Below are 23,228 nucleotides of genomic sequence, written 5' to 3'. Positions count from 1 at the left end.
GCCATCAAAGCCCTCTCAAGAGCTGCTGAATGGGCAAGCCGGTGGCTGTGGGTGAAGAGGAGAGACGCCACCTGGGCCCCAAAATAGAATCTGTGGCGCAGAAGGGTTAAAGCAGAGGGGGGCACATCTGGGACGCCAGGTGTTGCCGATGAGCCCTCTGGAGGTTTTGTGGGCCTATCATCGAAACACCGGAGAAGGAGGGTGCCCACCTGATGACTCCAATGAGGCTTTCTAACCCTTTTGTCCCACAGACAGCACCATGACTCTTACCCGGAAACACCTTGCATGTCTGCGTCAACCCACTTCACATCTCAGGAGTGCAAATCAACCAGGAATTGTAAGACCTAGTCCTAAAACAGAACTTAGTTCTCGCGCTTGAGGCCCATTATCCCTGGTCAGCCTGAACATAGCCCTGTCTCACACTGGCCCGATACTGGAATCATGGCTAGTGATGTCACCAGCAGCACTACGTCTTTAAACCTAACAGCCTTAAAACATAAAAAAAAAAAAGTGTTGATCTGGTTTGTATGGTGCAATATGGTGCAAAACAGAATTACAATTCCAAGGGAAAAAATGTATACTCTATAGAAACGAACCTTTTGACACAAATAATTTTGGACTCTCACACGATATAATATATTCTTTTGAGGGATTGTTGTTTTTTATCTGTCAAGTGCCATGCTAATAATATGGCGGAGGTTATAGGTCAGAAAAACCAAAAAGAGAAATGTTAAGACAGTGACATGTTGGGTGATAAATTAAATGCGCAGTTGTAGGGAAAATCTGTGGACCAATGACCTGTTGTCATGAATGATGACGTAAATAAAATGGCAGTACATTACAATTTCAAAAGGACCCCATGTTCACTGATAGATCAGAACATAAAAAGTTTAACTTTACTTCAGGTATGTAGTCTGGTTTAATGAATGTTGCTATGTCTGAGAATTGCACAATATACAGGTATAGACTTTGAAAAAAATATGAATCATGTAATTAGGTTTGTACCATCATTTTGTCTGTGAAAAGATATAAGAACATAAAACATTCTTAATTTATTGATCTCTTTATTGCCATTAACTTTATAATACATTGGTGTATTTAACAAGAAAATTCACTTCATCATAAAACATATGACAAACCAGAGAAAATAAACCACTAAAGACCCTAAATAGCTTACTGCTTTCCCCTTTTATTACCACAGATTTAGTAAAAGGATGTGTAACAAAAACCTTAATTCCATTGCACTATTATGATCTGCTGTGTAAAGTTACAAATCTAAGTTTTTTCAACATAAAATGTGCATCTCTTACAGTAAACACACAAATATGAAGAGCTAAAAGATAAAAACCAAGTGACCTATTTCCTCTATTTTCTATATAGAAACAATTTTTATACATATGTGAAGCCAAACCTCAAAGAAAATAGTGGAATTTAAGGTGAAACAGGGAAAATAAGTCATAGCCATCCAAAATATCTTAAAAATAGTAATTTTTTCCTGTCAATATAAAGTCCATGCTAGTTAATATTTGCACCTGTAGGTAAATACATTAACTTGTAAAAGCAGTAGCTTCAAAGACAAGTGAAAAGAAACATTCCTCCAAAATCAAGATAAGAAAGGTCTTCACTCAACACCAAGGTTAGGAAGGTTACTTTTTAAATGTAAGTTGTAGATTACTAGTAACTCTGTTAAAAATGTACGAAGTAGTGTAACTATTTTAATGAATTCATTAAATTTATGTAACTTATTACATTTGATTGGCAGATGAGGTGGTACAAATTCAAACAGGATATTATATATTTATGTAATGTAGTGATATAATGTTGTGATATGTAGAATGTTATATTCTACATATAAGTGTTAAAACTTTTGACCGAAAAGAATGTGTATGGATGTAACCCTTTTGTTCTCACCAACATTTTGATTAGTAACTGCAATTCAATTACATTTTTTTTCTCAGTAATTGGAACGCATTACAAATACATTGATTTTGTAATGTCGTTACATGTAACCAACTCCCCAACTTTGGTTCAACTTTTTGACCAAATCACCAAAACGAGATTTATGGCATATCTAGTTTGTAACAGGTGCTATTTAATAATCTGACCTATTTGGAAAATTTGCTTTTAAGAGCATTCGGAACACTAGCTTGTAGGCGCATTCTTGGTCTTCATCCTTGGGAAGAAAATTAATGTCATCCTGAAACAGAAAGATGTTTTATTTAAAGTTTTTATTTTAAAATCACACAGACACATTTGTCTCCCAGTGGGAGCTGACTATATACTCACCATTCCACTGATGTTCAGACAGGTTTGTCACTGGGCATCCCTATTAGGAAGATGTGAGAAAATCAGTGGTTGGCGTGAGATAAAGAAAAGAGTTGAATTCATCTGCAGATATTCATAAGGCTTTAATCCTCTTCAAACCAACAGCTTGATTTTGTAGTGAGGATGTGTATGCAGGTTGTTCATTAGTTATTACTACTACTCTTGAGTATATCAAGTACAGAATTGACACAGTGGTCTAATCAAATCTGTGCATCTCTACCTTTAGCAACATTATTCACTTCTTCATTACTGCTGCTGGGTGAGACATCTGGACTGTTTCCTTCAGGTGATCCAGAACTACGTCCTTTGAAAAACAGGTGTAAGAAGACAATGGGTAAATGGTAAAGTTATGGAAGTGTAATATTACTATATTACCAAAAAGTCATATTACCAGAGTCAGAATCTCCATCTTTCTTCACTGCAATTGGAAAGAGAGAAATTAGTGAGAAAACACCACATAACCAAAAGTAATGATTCTCAAAGACTACTTAGAACCAATTGATTTTACCCTCCAGTAGAGGCTTGATTTCCACACTAGTCTGTGTTGATCCTGGCAGTGTTGAGCCACGTTCATTCTTTCCAGCTGAGTCATTTGCAGAGGTTGCATTTCCAGGTATGTCGATTTCTAGCCAGAAAGGAAAGGAAAGAAGAGTCCAATAACCATTCCACTAATGGATATATTATGCCAAATTATGATGTACTACTTTACTTCTCCTTCTGGCCCACATTTTAGATTTGTGTACATAACATTCAATACATACCGGAACCTGGGCGATTGAATTTGAGACCTCCCTTATACTCTGAGAGACAAACAGAGAAGAGGAGAGAATCACATGAGTGTACAGAAGATGCTATGTGAGTGCAGTGTGATCAGTGTATCTAATCACACACCAAACCAAATATAAATTGATATGGTCCTGAAGATCACAAGCAAAGGATTTAATCAGTAAACTGTTTAAATACAAATCAAACTATACAGTAAGAATTTATATTAGATTTGAATTTGTCACTATCTCAATATGAATCTGCTTTCAATTTCTGTCATATAGGGAACTTACCAATAATGCCTTTTTTCACACAAATGACCCCCACGATCACCGGCACCACCAGCACCACCACCACCAGCATCACCAGCACAACTGGCACACACAGTCCAATGGAGGAGGGAGCTGCAGCAGACAATATTCCATCTGCAAAGAGCAACAAAAATGCTTTATGTTCACTTCAGAAGCTTGGGCATTTGTGGCTTCAAGGTAAGTGTGATCTTGCCTTGTCCAGACCTGATTCTAACTGTTGCTCAGACTTTATTTGAAGATAAAATAAATTAATCTCATTCTGGAATTATTGGAAGATTGCCAGAATCAATTCAAATGGTCATATTTTCAGAACAGCACCTTGATTATTATTTAATCATTATTATTATTATTATTATTATTATTATACAAGTTACATGGTTGTGCAACTTAGAAGGCTGTCAGAGCCATGAGATTGTTAGTGTTTAGTTTCATGAAATAAACTACTGGAATGACTTAATCACAGAGGGATCATTTAAAATGCAATTCCTCTGTTTTCTTTGTGGTACAAGTACACTCTGATCTGTAAAGTTCCAGTTGTAAATTGAAAGGCATAACCAGGCAATGTGATTTCACCTTTGGCCCATTGGGCTACAAGTCTGGTTTTCTGGTCCCCTTGATTCACCTCACATCCATAATCATCTATCTCTGATTTCTTTGCGTCCACACTCAGTCTGATCTGGTAGGTTCCATCATCATTGGGCAAGATGTCCTTAGGTTCCTTACAACCTTTCTTTACAGACCAGCCACTCTTCAGGATGCTGATCTCAGTGTTTTTTGAGTAGAGGCCTGTGGCCATACAGGTCAACTTCATTGTATCTGAGGATTGGCCATCTTTAGCAAACAAATAAATCTTTGATGGATCTGATGAACCAAAAAGAAAGAATAATTAAATATTGAATGGCTGCAAACTGAATTTAACAAAAGTGATTGATCTGGCGCTAGTGTAAGTACACACAACCTGTCTGCTTTTCCTTCTCGTCCCTGTAACTTCTGAAATCCTTCAGCCAACGCACACACTCTGTCTCCAGGTAGCCCTTGGTGTACTGGTTTAGGGTTGGCACCCCATCCCACTTTTGTTTTGTGGCTACAGCTGCATTAACAGGGGCCACCCACTGTGTTGAATCCTCATCAAAGGAAAGGAAATCCATGCCATCATAGCTGTATTCGTCCACACCCCTCTCAAACTTGAGAGACCCGTCTGACATGGTGATAACTTCACAGCCATGTCTCCACATAAGGACATGAATATCTGAGGAAAAGAATAGGTCAAAATAAGCATTAATAGCCGTGTTTCCATTATCGGGCTAAACACGGGCAAACTGGTGTGTGCCAAGGCCAGTTGCGTCCCCATTGGGGCTTGCATCCAGGGGCTTTTGGCCCGACGATTGTCCAATTGTGTATATCTAATAAAATGTTGTTGGCGACATGCTTAATATACATCGGCAGTTCGATTTTCAAGGTTTCAAACATTAAAAGCGTATTGGTGTGAGATTGACGAAGACTTTTTGACACTAAATTAATTTATTTGCATGCTATCCTGACACTTTGGGCATCTGGAAAATCTACAAATCTCTGTGAGACCAATAAGGTTACAGCCTATGTCGGATTCCACTGTTCCCAAAGGTACATACCAGTGCAATACCAGGCGTGCTGTTGCAGTGGCACAGACAGCATTCTCCGTATAACAAGTCAGTGTACTACTAAAATGATTTTGAAGCTGTTATTTGAGGGTAAAATTGTTGCATAATGTTATTTTAATATATTGCAATGAATAAATATCATGCTATTGGAGCCATGGTGTGCTTTAGACACAGGCTAACGTTAACTTTACTTGTGTTAACAATTGAGACTAGCTTGCTATCTAATGTGAACTATGCCTATAGCTGGTTTATATTAGAGCCACGTCTTCACGCTACCTGTGATACAGATGGCTAAACTATTCCAGTAGCCTACATGACAGTTTGAAGGTATAGAGGAGTCTGATGAGTATGTTTACCTTATGAGGGATATGCTTTATTTGAGTATTAACTGGGCATTCCATGAAACGAAGATAAGAAAAAGCAAACAGTCATTTTGGTTTCCATTATATTCCTGCTCTTTGCTGGCCCTAGCTCGCACTGGCTCGATAGTGGAATCATGGCTAATGAAGGTGTGTCTGTTGCTGACGCAACTATGCTATCAGGATGTGTTGGGACTCACCTGAGTTGTTGTGTCTCATGCGTTCCATCAGAATGTTTACATTGACTTTGAACCACTGCTCTTTGCTTTTGCGTGACTGGGTGCCTTGGTTCCAGTAATTCGCGTCAAGCTTTTCTCTCATCCAGTCCTGTTGAGGAATCTTGACCTTGTCTCTGCTGTTATAGTAATCAATCTTTTTGTCGTCCAGTAGGCCCATAGCAGTAAATTCGAAGATTCCAGGTGCAGAGACTGCCTTTGACAGGGCCGTGTACACATAGTGCAGAGAATGCCGCTCTTCCAAACTTTCAACTTTCAAATCTACAGCGAGGAAAAAAGTGTATAAGTAATGAAAAGCAGCATACAGTAGTGAAGTGTAACACATTTAATATAGGAGCCACAACACATAATTTTCTTCTGTAGATACACAATGTTTAGTAATGCGGTGCTAAAATTATACTACGGTGATACATTTCACAGTAACGTGTGTCTAATCACTTTCACCACAATAACTAGGTGTTTAATATAGTATTTTCAGTTTCATTGTCCAAATCACTTACTATAAAACAAAGAAACTGTGTTTCAAAGATCAATCTAAGGACGATATAATCCAGATAACAAATGTTTTGCAAGGCAATCTGTGTAGGATTGAGGATATCGAAATTACAAATGATTGGACAAATGGGCTGCCATCAGACACTGTAAGTAGGCCTATGTACAACACAAACTGAACACCGGGAATCTCCTCATAACACTGTAGTTGTAACAATATCTTTCACAAACATCTTTCAATGAGGTAAAACAATCTATGACTATCTGGCATTTACAAGCTCAATGAAATGACCCCTGTTCAGACTAAGAGCAGATTCATCATGCCCACGAAATGCCACTTCTTGCTCTCCCATGTACACCACACTGATTCACCTGTTCATCATCTCACGGTCTTTAGTTACCTGGCTATTGTGCTTCTGGACGCTTATGGCAACTGCTTGATCGGTCAATCCTTACTTTGCTGAATAGCTTTAATTTAAGACTAGATGTAATGTGGGACTTTGATACATCATGTCAATTGCTCTAACTTAATTAGATAAATCTGTAAACCCTGTGGTAACCCATGGATTGCTAGTAGCAGTTAACCATGCAGTCTTAGCATAGTGACAGTATCTGACGCTGGCCTCCCTTTCTCTTTAATATTTAGCTGTTGCTCAAATGCTGACATCCATTGCTTACTACGACAAGGATCTCTGACCAGCTACTCACTCTCTGGTTGAAATTCAGTTTGATACCGGCTCATGTTAGACAGCTACTATCTTTGATTCTGATTGGTGAGAACACAGCGGCAGGTTGAAGTCCCTTGCCCGCCCACTGACAGTTTACTGTATGTTTTAATAAACGCCAAACTATCCCGAGCCTCCTCTACACACCCACTGGACATTTGTTCTCATTCACAGTCCAGTCAGCACAGTATAACACTCAGCGCTGACTGGCGCCTTTTTCTAAAAACAATTGTGAGACGCCAAGTGGGCGTGGATCAAGTCTGGTGTCCCTTTGCGGCCTCAAATAGGCTACTGTTAAGCTAGAAATGGAAAACAATATGATATTAAAAGGATTTCCTGTCACCAAAAAAATACAAGGTGGGCCAAATTAGAATATAACCACGTGAAACGGTTAATTCAAATGTATTTCACGGGTTGTTATTGTTATACAGATTTTCATGTCTCAAGTCATTTTATTTTGAGGAGGCCGGGCTTCCCCTGGCGTCCTCTAGGAGTCGCCACTGGCAGCATAATGACAGCATGTAACACAATAACACACATGACAATGGCGTAGTACCTGAAACTCAAGACACTGAACAAAATTCCATTCAAGATCACCTTCTGACCCCATCATAACTGAAAATTACTGTAAATATCTTTTGAAAGTACAAACTTCATTAACTGTTCAACCATATTTTGACCACTGTGGTTAATGAGGCAGATATGGCACTGGTTCAAAATAAAAAAGAGCTATAGTCAAAGCTTCCTTTAGTATTTTCTTCAGCAAAGGGGATTGAGTTTAGTGTATTTATTTATTCACTGCCATTTGCAATGCTCGTGTAGTGCTTTCATTTATTTTAGTGCTTCACGATGCCTCGTAGAATCCTGACTATAAATGTGAAACGTAATTGTTAATGATACAAATATTCTCGTACTTATTATAATTATTTAAATCCAAGGATATCTTGTTATTTCTCACAAATTCAGACGTTTAGAACATGGGTGCACTCCAATCTGGCACATCTACGACTGCTTTTCCGCGTTCTCAAACAGGTTCTTATCAAAGACCGATCACAGCCATCCCTGGACACATTTCAAACGGCAGGCTAATTGAAAATATCACAATTTGTAAAACAAATATCACAACTGCTTCGTAACGTTGTTTAGCACATTCCTCTGACCAAAATCTACCTTTTCAGTTTATTTTATTTACAGTAGCCTTATGAATGCATAATGTCTAAGTTTGTTGTTACGTTTTACTTTCACTTTGCAAGGTTGACCTAACAACTGTTTTCAAAAGCGGTCTTACCCCAACACATCGACAGAATAACACCGACTGCCAGTGATGTCGTGAAACCCATCGTGTCACCGCCGAATCTGAATAGTTGACTTCACTTAATGGATTGAAAACGAGCCCTTTCGATGTCCATGCGACTCCTCTCCGGACACATACAAGTAGGACTGATTACTCAGCCGACAAAAACACTTCGTATTATGTGCTCTGTCTGGGCGTTTTTAAAGCATCAGCCAATGATATGATTAAGAGAAAATATCGTCATTTGTCGCTAAGTGGAATCAATTTAGTTCAGGTTAAGCCAACAGTTGTACAACAGTTAGCCTATACATTCAAAACACACTGGTTTAGGATAAATTAAATACTATGAATTAAAACAGTATGACATGATACAATGAAAATATACATTGGACATTGAGGTGTGGAAGAGTCATAAAAGAACAACTACATTTGGAAGGACTATAAAGATTTGAAGAAAAGAACACAAAATATACAAGGCATTGGGGCCTGTATTGAATGTGCCCAGAAACAGGCTAATATATGATTTGGAATCACCCAGAAAATGACATGTCTCAGCAAAGCTCATATTGTTATACCTCAAATAAAGTTAAAAATGAATTGATTATAAGTTAGAAATTGTGTTTTCTGCTTAAAATAACAATATTTTTTACTCTTTGTATTAATCAAATGTGTTTAATCAAACAGTCCTCTGTTGGCAGCAATCATAGACTTTGCAGCATTACAGATTGTGTGCTTCTTCCCTAAATAAGTCTTGCATAATGTGGAACAATGGTTTTGTCTTCTTGTAGGATAAAGGCAATGCAATTATGGTAAAAGGGAGTTGTAGCCTTCTGTCACGACTGCCTGCCTCAAGGCAGCCCTGACATAAAATGGGTCGACCACACCGTAGTGATAATTAAAAGGGTTTATTTACATAAGTATAAACAATCAGTATAATGTATTAAAAGGAAAGTGTCGCGCAATGTGTCTAGGGGTAATCAAGTAAACAAACAATAGTGTAAAACGCGACGAGGATGGAGGAAGTATTCAGTGTGGAGTTCAGTAGTCGGACGTCTTTCCCCAGGCTCTCACCACTGGAACAATCCATAGACTACGACGGCAACGCAGAAGTCAAGAGCAGAGAGAGAGCCGTCCATAGCAAACCCCAGCCTCTTATAGGTCAGCCCATTATCTGTTAGGCACCCAGCACCCTGCAGGAGACAGATAAACAACAGCCGTAACACAAAAGGGGCGGTGCCCCAGGCCTGATTAGTAGGGCCGTAACACTTTCCTTGAAAAAGATTCCTTTTACTCTGTACAAATTTGACTCTGTACCAATCCCTTTTCATCTACTGTGCTTTAGAGCTGGGGTCAAGGACTCTTTTCATCAAAGCATCTTTTCATTTTGTTCTGCTTCCCACAAAGTTTCTTCTGTAAGTCATCTGTTTTTCAAACTAGAGGTTCTAGTGTTTTTATTTACCGGCACAGTTGTGCACCAAAGCCTCCTGCTTCTATATCCTGGGTAAAGTTGGTGTGCACTGTTCTGTGACAGATGTGGAGAACACCTAAGATATTTAGTCCATTTTCAATCATCTTCCACTTAGTATCTGTTTCCTTTTTCTTTCATGAGCCAGTCTTGAATATGGCTTTTTCTTTAGCTTTCTAGAGCCTCTTCACAGCTGATGATGAGACAGGTGTTTTTCGGGTAGGCCTACTATTTAATAGCTGCCAGCTGAGGACCTGTAAAGGGGCCAACATGGTTGGCGGATTGGGTGCCATGTCAATGTTCCGAAAGCCCAGCATTCCAAAAATTTGGTATTCCGAAAATATGCTAATTTGTTCAGATACCAAAAGTTATGGTAGCCTATACCCCGACAACACAAAACTCATTAGTCCGACAACCCGCTGTTCAGAAATTGTGAGCACAGCAACGTGAACCACTATAGCCCACATGCACATCCCAATGAATTGATTACACAATCATAAACATATAAATGCATTTATTTCACAACCATGAACTTTAATTCAGAATAGTATTATACACACATGGCATTTGCATTGCGATGATAAAAAAAAAACTTTTAGAGAAGGTGTTCTTCGGGTATAATATCTGCACAGTGATCCCTCAACATTTGTCCATGAGTCCGTGCTGTTAGGCATTGAATCAGTAGCCTGCCGCCTCCAATTTACGAGAAGGAGCCTCACTTCATTGAACTTTGAGTCTGATTTATAGAATAGCCTTTATTATTTTGGGCATCACAACGTAAACACATAGGCCCATGGGCGGAGTTTGAGATTTGTGCCAGGGGGTGCAAAAAAAACGCAGTTTAAGCGCAGACAAGTGTTTGTCTCTTAATAAAGTTGGTGAAACAAATGCAACATTCGCTGATTAGCTCTTGTTACCAGCAGGACACACACACACACAACACTATCCAAAATGACATTGCATTGAAGAAATCAGGCCTATGGTGTGCATTGAGCATGCATGCTTTGTCAGTGCTTGACAAGATCTGCGTAATGTCCTGCGACAATCTGCCGGCGATTTCCTACGCACGAGTGGTACCCTATACTCAAAACCAGAGTAGGCTAAGTTAACAAATATTGCCTAGGAAAATACGCGTGAAAGCGTCTCTGCTCCGCTGCGCAAACTAAATGCTGTGTGTGTTTTGTGCCACTTAAAATATTTCTAAATTATTCCAGTCCAGTCCAGTCCAGTTCCAATGCCCGACCCATCCCACCCATTAAACATCATTAAACAGTCATTAAACTCGTGAGCCTGCAATTCCAGCATCCCTGTATAGGCCTATGTGTAAAACTGCAGCAAACACGCCAGTGAGGCCTTTAGCATTCTTCCCTTTGCACAAGCACTTTTTGCCACCCCACCACAAACATGAATCCGGCACCACTGGTCGGAACAATGGCATTTCGGAACAGAAGGTTTAATTTTGTCGGAGGAAAGATGTTTTTTCGGAATATTGAGATTTTGGAATATCGGGCTTTCGGATTTAAAGGGACATTTTCGAATGTATTATTCCCCAACAGTGACATGTCTAGTAATGAGTCAGGATTATACAGTTTAGTTTTAGTGTCAATGCTGACAATTTGCCAACGTTACTTGTCAGCGGTCCTCTAAACTGTAGCTATACTGTGTTTATTCTCATGTGTTTGTCTTGCTGTTTTTGTGGCCCCACCTAGTCAGGGAGATTAGGTAGGCTATATGACATGGATTGGAGCAAAATGTGAATAGGGCTGACAGATTAATACACAATGCTTGTCAATAACATTGAATCATGTTTCAACATTGTAAACTTTACCTTTCTTTAAATGAAAATGTGTAGGCTATTTACCTAAAAATACATGGCCTAGGCCAGTGGTTCTCAAAGTGGGGGGCGCGCCCCCCTGGGGGGGCGCGAACACTCTCCAGGGGGGGCGCGATGTCACAGACGGAGAAAGAAAAAAAAACCGCCGACCTGTCACTGGTTAGTGAAAGCTCCCTCAGTAGCGAAATGCAAGGGGCTGGACTGACCCAAACAAATCAAATACTGTTTTGCTCCTGATCCACCAATCAAAACGGAGTATTATCATTTCAACGCGAGTAGCACCTCCGCTTCCGAGTATAAAAACAAAACGCAGGCATGGAGGTAAGCGCTCACCCTGAGACGACACTTTGCAGAGTTTGTGCAATTTCTCTTGTTTCCTCTATCATTCAGATATTCATTGCTTTATAAACAGTATTTTTAAAGACTCACTCCTTCCTTAGTAATACTTACTGCACTTGCAGTAGGTCTATTCGTAGCCTATTCTAAGGAGTAATTTGCTCCACAATCTTTTAGAAAAGCTCGTAGCCCGAGAGCTAGCCTAGCTAGCTACCTTTTCCAACTACAGCTAGCCCTTTTCTCCTTAACACCTAGCCTACCTTTAAATTTTTTGATCATCCACCGCAACAAATAAAACACCAGCACTTGAATACTATTTTGTGCTGTCCCTGTCTACATTGTGTACAGTTCGTTTGGTTAGGAATCATTGCCTAGCACAGCCTTATCCATTGTTCGTGTGCAAGTCGTTCACAACCACACATACAAGAACACGACGTTGAAATTAGAACTTTATTAACTTCATACGCTGTATCAGCAAACAAACACAACATGGACAAGTTTCTGATTCGTAAAAGTCAGAAAGAGAAGCCTGTGGACTTCTTTAAACATAAACGTGATGGCCTCCAGCAACAACGAACCACCATGTCCAAGCATAGCACTATCTCCAAGCAGTGTCTGGAGCATCTTATGTAGTTGCTCATAGAATTGCTAAGCTTGGCAAACCCCATACAATTGCCGAAACACTGATTTTGCCGGCCACGCAACACGTTTAGAATAATGATAGGTATTGTGCTGAGTTTAGCTCCTATGTCAAATTACACTGTATCACGCCGAATATCAGAAATCAGTTTGGGTCCTATTTCAAAGAGGACTACCGTTCATTCGCCTGAGTTCGGGATCCATTTCTCTGCTCAGCAGATGAGCTGTCACTAGACATGAAAGAGCAGCTGAAGAGTGACAGTAGACTTAAGCATCTCCCCTCTTTCGTCATTCTTTTTTTTGTAAAGATCACAAGAGGCCCATAATAATAACAGTATCCTAATGATAGCAATAATACCACTTATTATTATTATGATAATAATAATAATACAATAATAATAATTGGTCGATAATCATTAATTATAATAATACCTACTATTACTGATAATAATAATAACAATAATAAAAAATAAATAGTTATAATAATTGTCTGTATGGGCCTAACAATAACAATAGCCTAACCTTGACATGTCAGGCCTATCAATAACAATACACTATCTATCTATCTATCTATATATGGTGGTGTAGTTGAGGGCGGTGGCGGCGGGCCGCGGGTGGATGGGGGGCCCCAACTACCCCTAACCAGCTTTGGGGGGGCCCAGCTTGCAAAAGTTTGAGAACCCCTGGCCTAGGCTATATGGAGATTTGGCGACTTCAGCAGAGCAGATGTTGGAAAAGTGAAATATATAGGCCTGTTTCACTGTCATAGATTATAACCTACATACACCATAAATACGACAGTTAAACATGCAAATTATGATTGACTTTTCAATATTTTCAACACTCACATGGTTGGTAATGACATACCATTGCAGATACGGTGCTAGCAGATATGATGCCCACAGTAACAGGTTCTAGTCCATTGCGGAAGCGGAAGTGAAGGGGGTGTGTTTAGCAGCAGTGAAATCTTGCTCCAAACTTACGTCTTACATGAGTTATCCAGATAGCTAGCTATCGCTACCTTCTCGTAAACAATAATGGCGACCGCCGATCCTGGACCCTCGAATGACAGCGGGCCAGCTAGTAGAGGATTCCCGTCTGGGGAAAAAAGCAACGAGCGAGATGGCCCAAGCGGGAGCGGTGGAGAAGGAGAACGCGAGCGAGACCGGGCCACGTTCGAATGTAACATTTGTTTGGATACGGCCAGAGATGCGGTCATCAGTTTATGTGGCCATCTATTCTGGTATGTCTTGTAACGTTAGCTGGGTTAGCTAGCTGATGTTGTATTAACCAACGTCGATATCTGCCATTCCACTAGCTGTTAATTTAATCATATTTTAGAAGTGACGTACCGTTGTGATTAACGCTTACTAGCGAATGTGACTGTTCTTGTGAATGTGATTTGATGTGCAGCTATCTATGTAAAGTTATCCGTTTGCAGTTTGTGTATCTAAGTGGTTTTGTGAGATGTGTAAGGAAGTCTTTGGCTGGATTACCTTTCAGTTAGCTAGCTAAGTAACAGGTTAGACATGATGGCTATGATTGCTCAAAACATCAACAACAACATTTAGCTAACGTTAGTCAGCCAAGTTAATGACCACGTTTCCAGACAACCAAATATGATACTGTAACGATATTTTATGAACGCCATGATGCATTTCGCATTTTGCTGTTACCTTTGGTTGGCTAGCGTTAACTTTGCCACTGCTACCTGAGAGTCTTTGTTGACATTAATAACCATGTCTTTTGAAATGCTTGCGCTAACGTTAGCTAACACTGCTAAGGTATATTGGCTAGTTTGGAGAAGGAGGCGATGTATTTAAAGGGACATTGTCGTATCATATTGATACAATGTGACTTTGCCTTCTCTTTACTCTTTGATTGTAGTGATACTGGAATGTGAGCGAGAGTTTTATGCATTTGTTCAGACCATATGCTCAACCAAGAACGCCAGCTAGCTAGTTAGCTTGCTAGCGAACACAAGCTCACCCCATCACTTATATTCATTATTCCCCGGCCAACAGTGACACTGTCTAGGAATGGGTCGGGATTATACAGTTTAGTTTTAGTGTCAATGCTGACAATTTGCCAACGTTACTGGTCAGCGGTCCTCAAAACTGTAGCCACTGTGTTTATTCTCATGTGTTTGTCTAGCTTTTTTTGTGGTCCCACCTAGTCAGGGAGATTGGCTATATCATGGATTGGGGCAAAACGTGAATAGTACTGACAGATTAATACACTATGCTTGTCAATAACATTGAATCATGTTTCAACATGGTTTCACATTGAATATAATCTACCCCTTGTTTGTAGAGAGATAATTGTGCCATGCCTTTGGGCTTCAAAGGTATTTTAGTGTAAATGTAAATTGCAGGAGCTCTGATTTTGGTGTGGATTAGTGGTCACTAGTGAGTGGATGGCCTCACAGCTTTGGGTCCAGCTCTTTATCCGGGCACTGGCCCGTTTGTCCCATGTAATCTCATCACCTGACTGGGTAGATTAAGACCCCCTGCGGAGCCACAAACAGACCATATCAAAGATAATGGGCTGATGTGCTCCATTAAGTGCAGAAAGTGCCTCAGACGTTTAAATTAGCAGCAGAGTGCAACGCTGTTGTAAGTGAGTAGTATTCTGTTATAAATGAACTGGTCCTCTGAAAACTGTGCGGCCATTCAAAATAATGTGTCCAGTGCCCTCCACACTGTCATAAATTGAGCCCAGGCTAATATTTTTTGTTCTGGAGAAGCAGTTCCACCATTTTGGTGGCGGTATTACGGTACAACTTAATAGACAGGTTTTACCCTTTGGTAGGTAGGCCCTACACAGCCATGTTATGTGTAGTTTTCACCTGAAGTGGGGCTCATAAAAGATCATTAAACATAAACATGTCTCTCTCTCTCTCTCTCTCTGTATGTTTGTATGTGTGTAGCTGGCCTTGTCTGCATCAGGTAAGCCCATATGTTTTGCTCTGCTTATGTAAGTCTTCATGCCATTGGTCAGTCTGTAGATCTGGATTAAAGTGCCTTAAGGTGACTGTACTTGAAAGCTTATTCATTCACACTGTTGAGACAATTTACACACACACACACACATAGGCTGAGCATAAGTTTAAAAAAAAGGTGGGTAGTTTTTAACTACACTGCCTGTATCAAAAATCAAATATTAAAATAACACCAGTGCATTGGGAGGATTGCCTTCTTGTGGGAAACATCACAACAAATCTAATGTTTGGTGCAAATATCGAGGAAGTGCCCTAGTGGACAGCTAGAGCATCTGCAATAGGTGGATGTGGATGGGACAGGTAGAGCATCTGCAATAGGTGGATGTGGATGGGACAGGTAGAGCATCTACAATAGGTGGATGTGGATGGGACAGGTAGAGCATCTGCAATAGGTGGATGTGGATGGGGCAGGTAGAGCATCTGCAATAGGTGGATGTGGATGGGACAGGTAGAGCATCTGCAATAGGTGGATGTGGATGGGCTGTTTTCTGACAGAGCTTCAGTGTGAGATTGATCCAAATATTAGCAGAGCAGCTGGGTCATTCAAAACTCTCCAACACATTGAAAATAACCAGATTAAAACATCCCAACAGACTCAGTCTAACAAATATGCAGATCTTTTCTGTGAAGTGAGCTAAATGTTCAGTTTTAAGTTAAAGCCACATGTGAGATGTCACAAGCACTTTAGTTAAAACAGACAGATCAAAATTAAATGCAACATCTTCCTCTCCCTGTACACCTAAGTACAATTCTGAAACACTGCTGCTAACTCCTGGTATTTTGAGAAAATAAATAAAATTGCGCTAAAAATGGACAGTTACAAGTTCAACTAAATGTCAATTAAAAGATAAGAATCAGACCTTTTTAATGTGATATTTATTGATTACATTGTTTTGCGGAACATGATTGAACAGAATGAATAGTGCTTATAGGTTTTTATTTCACATTATGTTCTTAATACCTCTTCTTGTTTTTAAATAATACCTATTTTACCTATATGACCTATTTTAAGCATTTACATTATATGCATGATATGCTGAAGTGCCAGGAGCAAGCCCAGGCTGTAAATGCACTCATGAGAGAGAAAAAAGAATTCTCCTCTTGACTGTTCCACCAGGTGATATAGTATACTGTTTAAAAAAAACTATGTAACCAAAGATACATAGATTTATTATAACATTATAATGTTAATGCACTATAATCTGCCAACAAACATGTAGTTTTGTCTGCAGATATGATAGCACTAAACTGTATTGCCTACAATAAACACCAATGCAAGTCACTTGGAACAAAACCGAGATTTTTTTCAAAATTACAAAGATATCCTAGCAGGTAGGGGAATGGCCTTCAGCCTTTTTGAGAAGTAAACTAATTTAGAAAGGTCTAAAGATAACATGCTCTGTTAACAATGTAAAAATGTGACTGAGGTTAGCTGAAAAACAATGTTAACTTCACTAGCCAACAATTCAATTCAATTCAATTCAATTCAATTCAATTCAATTCAATTCAATCAATTCAATTCAATTCAATTGTTACAGTTACCCAACCTGTGGTTGTGCCAAAGTTGACAACTTTATTAGCGATGTAAGTGTCTCTCACCCCTATTCCTGACACTATAGTAGAGGACAAAATTACTTTTGCGCCAAAAAAAAGAAAATCTGAGAGTTCAAAATGTGACCGATGCTGAGGAATTCGAATGGATGTAATCTGATGGACGTGTTGGTGAATATATTTTTTTCTTTTATAAAGTCGCACAATCTGTGAAACCATATGCCATTGAATCCGGCTGGGGACCATTTACAGACGTGTTGCACATGTAATTCCCTGATGAACTGTTTTGTTAAGAAGAAGTTTGGAGAGACCTTGAAGCCCCTGGATTGGACAGTGTCTACAACATCGCTTGGAATAATATGATACTACAAAAAAGCTACTACATATTCGTAAATCGTCCTGCGACGTCCTGATGATTATGTCGATATTTGTAGTAGTGAATATTCCATTGTATTGTAGGGGGTTGTAAATAGATGTCAAGAAGATCATGCATGACCTGAAAGTTATGTTTCCCTGGAAAGACATACCTGTTCTGTGTGATGTTTTCAAAAAGATAGACAGATTGTTCAAAAGGAGTGAAGCTTTGGATAGATACCAGGACATCAAAGTCAAACCTTATTTCAGAAGCTCTAGTTGGAGTGTGACTATGTCACAGCCCATTTTCTACAAACATTAAAAAGTCTGACCCACCAAAACAGCTCATCTCAAAGGCCTGTTGACATGCTGACTAGCCATGGCCGAGGTAAATGAAGCAGCATTGCTTGAAGCGTACGGTAACCACAATGTCTTCTCCAGGGGTCGGAGAGGCCAGTTTCACATCCAACCACGTCTTCAACATAATCTGATGTTAAGTGGATCACCCAAGCCAGCTGTAGCATTTGTGTCCCTTTCAACCTCACGCTAACTATTTTCAATCTCACATTGAGGAAATAAAACAGAAACCTTTCAAGCCTGAGCTACTACAAGCCTGAGCAAGTCTTCTGGACACATATGGACTACATTCACTTCCGCAAAAAATCCTCGCTGTGTGGAAGCTCTTGTCTATAGACTGGAAGAACAACCATACATTTATGAGAAGCTGAAGGAAATCGGGGAACAACTTGTTGATCCACAGTGTGAACAGGCTGTTTTTCAACCTGTGTCAACATGGGAAATGTCTGTCAGGACCTCTTTGTCAAAAGATCATGTTAAACAACATGTGAAATGTGAAGTAGCTGCGGTGATTATAGCTGCTGAGGTGGACAATTTCAACACTAAGCATGTGGTCACTGTTTGAACAACCTTTAAAAGCAATTAATGCCTGCCATGTCTGAAGAGTGGTATTGTGTTGATGCTGTTAAACCATATCATGTGACTAGGTGAACTTTTAGATTGCATAGTGTTGTGCCAAAGGGGGTTTGACAGGTGTGAGAAGGGGACATTTGCGAGTTTGTCCACCATTTCCATCTCTGTGACGCCACTGAATCAATGCCACATCTTCTGAGACAAACGTCATCACCAAAAATGTAATGTTGTGTAAACTGCTCAGGGTCTTTCCACATTTCTGCTACAAGTACATTTTACTCTCAGTGAGAGGTGCCTTCAAAGGGAATTTTAAAATAATGTATTAATTGATCTCTGGTCTTGAGTCATGCATATTTGATCAGGATTTAACCCTTTCAAAATCGTCCTCAACATAGGCTTTCTTGTCTGTTACTGACACAGCATGCGTAGGGTAAACCGCTAGTCTCCTGTTTGTACTGCAGAAAAGTTTTCCCATAGCCAGAAAACAGTGTGTCTGAACTCTGGGGGGAAACGCCAAATCTCGTCTATCCTCGACTACCATATAGCCCTTCTCAACAGCTTTCATCAGCTCGATACTGACCCAGCGTCCTGACGTCACCCTTTCATCATGGTTGTGGTTACAGGGCGGAGTGTGATTTTCCTTATCAGGGCATGTTCGATAGATGAAACATTAATTTCCCATTACGGCGGTGGAGTAGAATGGGTGTATTAACACACGCGGGTTGCTTTGACCAAGCCTTAGTCATTTTAAGTTCAAAGTCTTGACAGTATGGGCATCAGGTTGTGAAATCCAAATACCTGAATTTCTCACCCTTCTTAGCGTTGTAGTAAAGCTTGTAGGCGTTTGGCGTAGCACCAAAGAGACCGGTAGGTTTCAGGTGCACAGGGCGTGTGCATGGAGACATCAATTTGACAATAACCGGCTTGTCTTCTCTAATATGCTTCCACTCACATTCCCACATAACTCCAACTTCAGAACTTAAACAACAACAAAACAATACCTGTAGTTATATATTTTCTATAACTGAGAGCCTTTGTTTAGGCTACCAGACAATCATTTAAACAACAATTATGTCCCACCTTGATCAGAACACTGTGCTAGATGTTGGAAAAAATCTTTGAGTTCCTGAGAAAATGAATATCTTGAAAAAATCCTATATCGGTCTGGCTCTAATTGGAAGTATTGTGTATTGTCTACCTGATGTGTGTAGACTATTTAATCATGTAGTGTTTTTGGGGTGATTTCAGTGGCTAGAGACGAGGCCCAGCAGACAGCAGTGTCCTGTGTGTAAGGCTGGCATCAGCAGAGACAAGGTTATCCCCCTCTATGGCCGTGGAAGCAGCAGCCAGGAGGACCCCAGGTATATATCATTGTGTGTGTGTGTGTGTGTGTGTGTGTGTGTGTGTGTGTGTGTGTGTGTGTGTGTGTGTGTGTGTGTGTGTGTGTGTGTGTGTGTGTGTGTGTGTGTGTGTGTGTGTGTGTGTGTGTGTGTGTGTGTGTGGAGGGGAAGGATAAGGAAGAGGAAGAAGTGGAAAAGCAGACTACATGCAATCATGTGTGTTAGTAAATCTCCCTATGAGGTTGTGTGTTCATCATTGTGTGGCAGCAGGAAGTATGACTGAATAAGTAGGGCTATATTTGGTCTCATCAGTAGCTCATGATTTTAAATGTATAAAATAATGTATTCACACATGTTGAAAATCACTGGTAGAAGATTCAACTCCATATTGATGAGACATTGATTAGCGTTAAGTTGAAGTTCCAAAGCTCTGCTGTCATGACTGTCCTTTGCTGACAGCTGGAGTAGGTGATATTGTGTGATGTCCGACACTGTGTCCTTTGGGTTCCATTGAATGTGCTTTTGAATTGTAGGTTGAAAACCCCCCCTCGACCTCAAGGACAGAGACCCGAGCCAGAGAGTAGAGGGGTGAGTATTCTCCATTCTGTCTCCATTCTGTCTGTCAGAGAACACACAACGGAAGCGTCTGTTATTCGAGGGCAACTAATTCTGCTGTTCTGTGCCGTAGCCTTTCCAGGGGTTCGGAGACACAGGTTTCCACATGTCCTTCGGCATAGGGGCATTTCCATTCGGCTTTTTCACCACAGTCTTCAACACCAATGACCCTTTCCACAGAGCAGGTAGACACACTCACCTCCCACACGACCCTACTGTAAAGCAGATGCACGCTCCCAAATTGATCTGATTCAGGCATCCTCAAGTCTGCCTGATCATACCCTCATCCTGACACACAGTGCTAGGTGAATAATGTCTGCAATCAAATGAAGCTGATTATTGCATGTAGGGATGTATATCTGAAGTCTTTTTATTTCTCCTGCCCTTCAGATTATATGGGTGATCACCAAGGCAACGGGAACCCTAACAATGGGAACAACTGGCAAGACTCCCTGTTCTTATTTCTGGCCATCTTTTTCTTCTTTTGGATGCTGAGTGTGTAAGAGAGACAGCCACAGCCGGAAGACTACAAGGGGATACTGAGAGGAGTGAAGATGGATGAGGCTACAAAAGATACAATTTAACACACGCACACACACACACACACACACACACACACACACACACACACACACACACACACACCCCCACCCCCCCAAGATGTGGAGTGTTACTTATGGAATGTACTCTTTGGGAGACTACTAACAGCCACACATAGCAGGCCACCACTGTATGAGTGCGCAATGACACACAACCTACTGGTTAATAAGCACTTTTGTCTTTCTCTGTCTATCTCCCTCTCTCTGTCCCCCTTGGTGTTCTTGGCCTCTTCCCTTTCCTTCTCTCTCTATATATATATATATATATGTATATTTCATATATATATATATATATATATATATGTGCGCACACACACTCATGAAGTGGGTCCTGGGCATAGGCCATGGCACAGCTAGCGACTGGAGTGCCACTAGCTATGTGAATGCCATTAGTATACAACATTTGAGAGTTCAATAGAGTCAGTATTAGAGAGGGGTTAGAGCAGATCAATAAGGTGTGATTCGTAGCTGATGGTGCATCTGCCATAGGTGCACTGTATAGATGTTGAACTGAAGTATTACAAGTGGAGTGACACGCAAACATACTGTATATGCATAGGTACCCCTGCCATGAGAAGGGTCCTGTCTCTTCTCTGATAGGTTGGTAGATCTGGTTCAAGAAGCCCTCTGAGCAGGCGAGATGGACGAGGCTGAATCACAGTTTGTTCACTAGAATAAGGACATCAAGGACTAAGTCTCTGTTTTAACATTAACTACTCGACTCATGCCAAAGACGTGATTTTAACTCTGAATATTTTGGGGGCAAAATTTTGCACATGGACATGTAGTTTACAGCGAGAACCAACCCCTGATTCCTAAATGAAATGGCATATAGACTTGGTCACTAACCCTAGCAGTATACAAAGACACCATTTCACTGTGCTCTGTCCTGAAATGATGTCATTCACTTCTAATAGGGTCTCTGGCATAGTATTATACACCTGACAGTCTTTGGTGTCAAGTAAATGAGTCTACTAATTTCCTGTCTAAAAAGTCTACCACGAACAACAGAATGGAATCTTGTATTTGGAGAGGAGGTAGATGCTTGTCCCAGGAGTATACTATGATGTGCAGTACGTACTGGGCCAATAGGACTTCACCTGAAGTGTGCAGTACATACTGGGCCAATTGGACTTCACCTGAAGTGTGCAGTACATACTGGGCCAATAGGACTTCACATGAAGTGGACGCGTGGGACACCTGGGACAAACCTGACACAGATTTGATCCCAACTCAAATGGTACTACGAGTGGCCATGAGTGGAGAAAAGTGTTAGTAGGCTGGAGGGAGTGTGTGAGTGTGTGTGTGTGTATGTAATTATTCATTTACCACATCTTTATTTCTGCGACAATAATTTCTTGTCCCAAACCATTCTGAATCCTTCTGAGATGCAGGTGTAGTACAGAGCAGGTGTGTTCTTCTTCATAGGGTTAAGAAGATGGACGCCCGTGCACAGCCCCCACTCATAGACATGCAGGTGTGTTGTTCTTCATAGGGTTAAGAAGATGGACGCCCATGCACAGCCCCCACTCATAGACATGCAGGTGTGTTCTTCTTCATAGGGTTAAGAAGATGGACCCCCACGCACAGCCCCCACTCGTAGACATGCAGGTGTACTACACCAAAAGCACACCAATGACTTTTCCCTGATATGAACATATGGACATGGTGATGTTTCTGTCCCTCTTGTATCAACGGCTATTCTCAGTTTTTGAAGTCTGTCTGTGGGTGTGTATGTATATGTGTCTTTGTATATATATCTGTGTAAATATGAGTATTGTAAATGCAGATCTCCATTGGCCATGGCTATGTGAGGTTGTGCAGACATTTTAGTTGTTCTTAATTGTACATCATCTTGATGGACATTGATGCTGTCCAGTCCCAAAGTGGAGTTGCCTTCCTACTTGGCCTACCAGATAGCATGGAGGCCTCTAATTGGCTGGTACGATCTACATAAGCCAATGGCCCAGTCAAGATTGAGTGCAATATGGAAAAGCCACTCATCCAGGGAGTTCTTACGGGCAAAACAAGTTGGCAGAGACATGGTTCATTTGAATCCGAGTAGAATAACTGCTGTCTAAGTCGGAATACTCAATGATGTGAATGACACACATTTGCATCATGTAGCCATGGCAATGGACAAATTGGGTTGTTGTTTTTCTTGTTTTTTTTTTGCATATCACCGTCTAGTTCAATGACTCGTTTGTAATATACTTTGTGACACTAAAAACAGGATGTTGACATTTGTACCACAAGTCTTTTCTGATGGTTTTAAGAATTAGGGAGAATGGATACAAATAGTCGAAAGCATTTTAAATAACCCTGAAAAATGAGGACTGTTTTGTGGCAGTGAATAAATGTTTCATACAGCTGATTAATGTGGATTATTTGTGTTTGTCCCTAAAGGCACCACAACA

General features: G+C 40.4%; 2 protein-coding genes and 1 long non-coding RNA gene across 5 annotated transcripts; 2 read left to right on the top strand and 1 right to left on the bottom strand.

Annotated features, from left to right (window-relative positions):
• Positions 1 to 1,047: 1,047 nt before the first annotated feature.
• LOC105907725 (major histocompatibility complex class I-related gene protein-like) lies at positions 1,048 to 8,320 on the bottom strand. Of its 2 annotated transcripts, none has more exons than XM_012836096.3 (11): positions 8,142 to 8,320; positions 5,601 to 5,897; positions 4,357 to 4,650; positions 3,975 to 4,262; positions 3,384 to 3,515; positions 3,087 to 3,125; positions 2,834 to 2,950; positions 2,717 to 2,743; positions 2,546 to 2,629; positions 2,287 to 2,326; positions 1,048 to 2,197 (listed from the first exon to the last, which is right to left on the bottom strand). In XM_012836096.3, exons 1-10 carry the CDS (start codon positions 8,191 to 8,193, stop codon positions 2,301 to 2,303), a joined length of 1,356 nt encoding a protein of 451 aa, XP_012691550.2. In that variant the 5' UTR covers positions 8,194 to 8,320; the 3' UTR covers positions 1,048 to 2,197; positions 2,287 to 2,300. The 2 variants fall into 2 exon arrangements, with proteins under 2 accessions (XP_012691550.2, XP_012691551.2); XM_012836097.3 differs by having other exon boundaries at positions 4,360 to 4,650.
• Positions 8,321 to 13,118: 4,798 nt separating this feature from the next.
• rnf5 (ring finger protein 5) lies at positions 13,119 to 21,026 on the top strand. 2 transcript variants are annotated; one of them, XM_012836060.3, is made up of 6 exons: positions 13,127 to 13,664; positions 15,351 to 15,369; positions 19,506 to 19,618; positions 20,131 to 20,185; positions 20,286 to 20,397; positions 20,603 to 21,026. In XM_012836060.3, the coding sequence occupies exons 1-6, from the start codon at positions 13,459 to 13,461 to the stop codon at positions 20,713 to 20,715; spliced, it is 618 nt and encodes a 205-aa protein (XP_012691514.1). In that variant the 5' UTR covers positions 13,127 to 13,458; the 3' UTR covers positions 20,716 to 21,026. The 2 variants fall into 2 exon arrangements, with proteins under 2 accessions (XP_042566521.1, XP_012691514.1); XM_042710587.1 differs by lacking the exon at positions 20,286 to 20,397 and having other exon boundaries at positions 13,119 to 13,664; positions 20,603 to 20,718.
• Positions 21,027 to 21,078: 52 nt separating this feature from the next.
• LOC122133797 lies at positions 21,079 to 23,185 on the top strand. The gene is made up of 2 exons (XR_006152994.1): positions 21,079 to 22,221; positions 22,356 to 23,185. It is a non-coding gene; the product is annotated as an uncharacterized LOC122133797 (long non-coding RNA).
• Positions 23,186 to 23,228: the final 43 nt, after the last annotated feature.

The sequence above is a fragment of the Clupea harengus genome, chromosome 19 (assembly GCF_900700415.2).
Source record: "Clupea harengus chromosome 19, Ch_v2.0.2, whole genome shotgun sequence".
NCBI classification, from domain to species: domain Eukaryota; kingdom Metazoa; phylum Chordata; class Actinopteri; order Clupeiformes; family Clupeidae; genus Clupea; species Clupea harengus.
Note: the sequence above shows the minus strand (reverse complement) of the source record. Positions and strands in the feature narration are given on the sequence as shown.

Bases quoted from the DNA above. Each gene is read 5' to 3' on its own strand.
- rnf5 (XM_012836060.3), top strand. From the start codon at position 13,459: ATGGCGACCGCCGATCCTGGACCCTCGAATGACAGCGGGCCAGCTAGT. The intron at 19,619-20,130 runs GTATATATCATT...TTTGAATTGTAG, and splicing joins AGCAGCCAGGAGGACCCCAG to GTTGAAAACCCCCCCTCGAC. The intron at 20,398-20,602 runs GTAGACACACTC...CCTGCCCTTCAG, and splicing joins TGACCCTTTCCACAGAGCAG to ATTATATGGGTGATCACCAA.
- LOC105907725 (XM_012836096.3), bottom strand. From the start codon at position 8,193: ATGGGTTTCACGACATCACTGGCAGTCGGTGTTATTCTGTCGATGTGT. The intron at 4,263-4,356 runs GTGTGTACTTAC...TTGGTTCATCAG, and splicing joins GAAGGAAAAGCAGACAGGTT to ATCCATCAAAGATTTATTTG. The intron at 2,744-2,833 runs GTAAAATCAATT...TTCCAATTGCAG, and splicing joins AATCAAGCCTCTACTGGAGG to TGAAGAAAGATGGAGATTCT.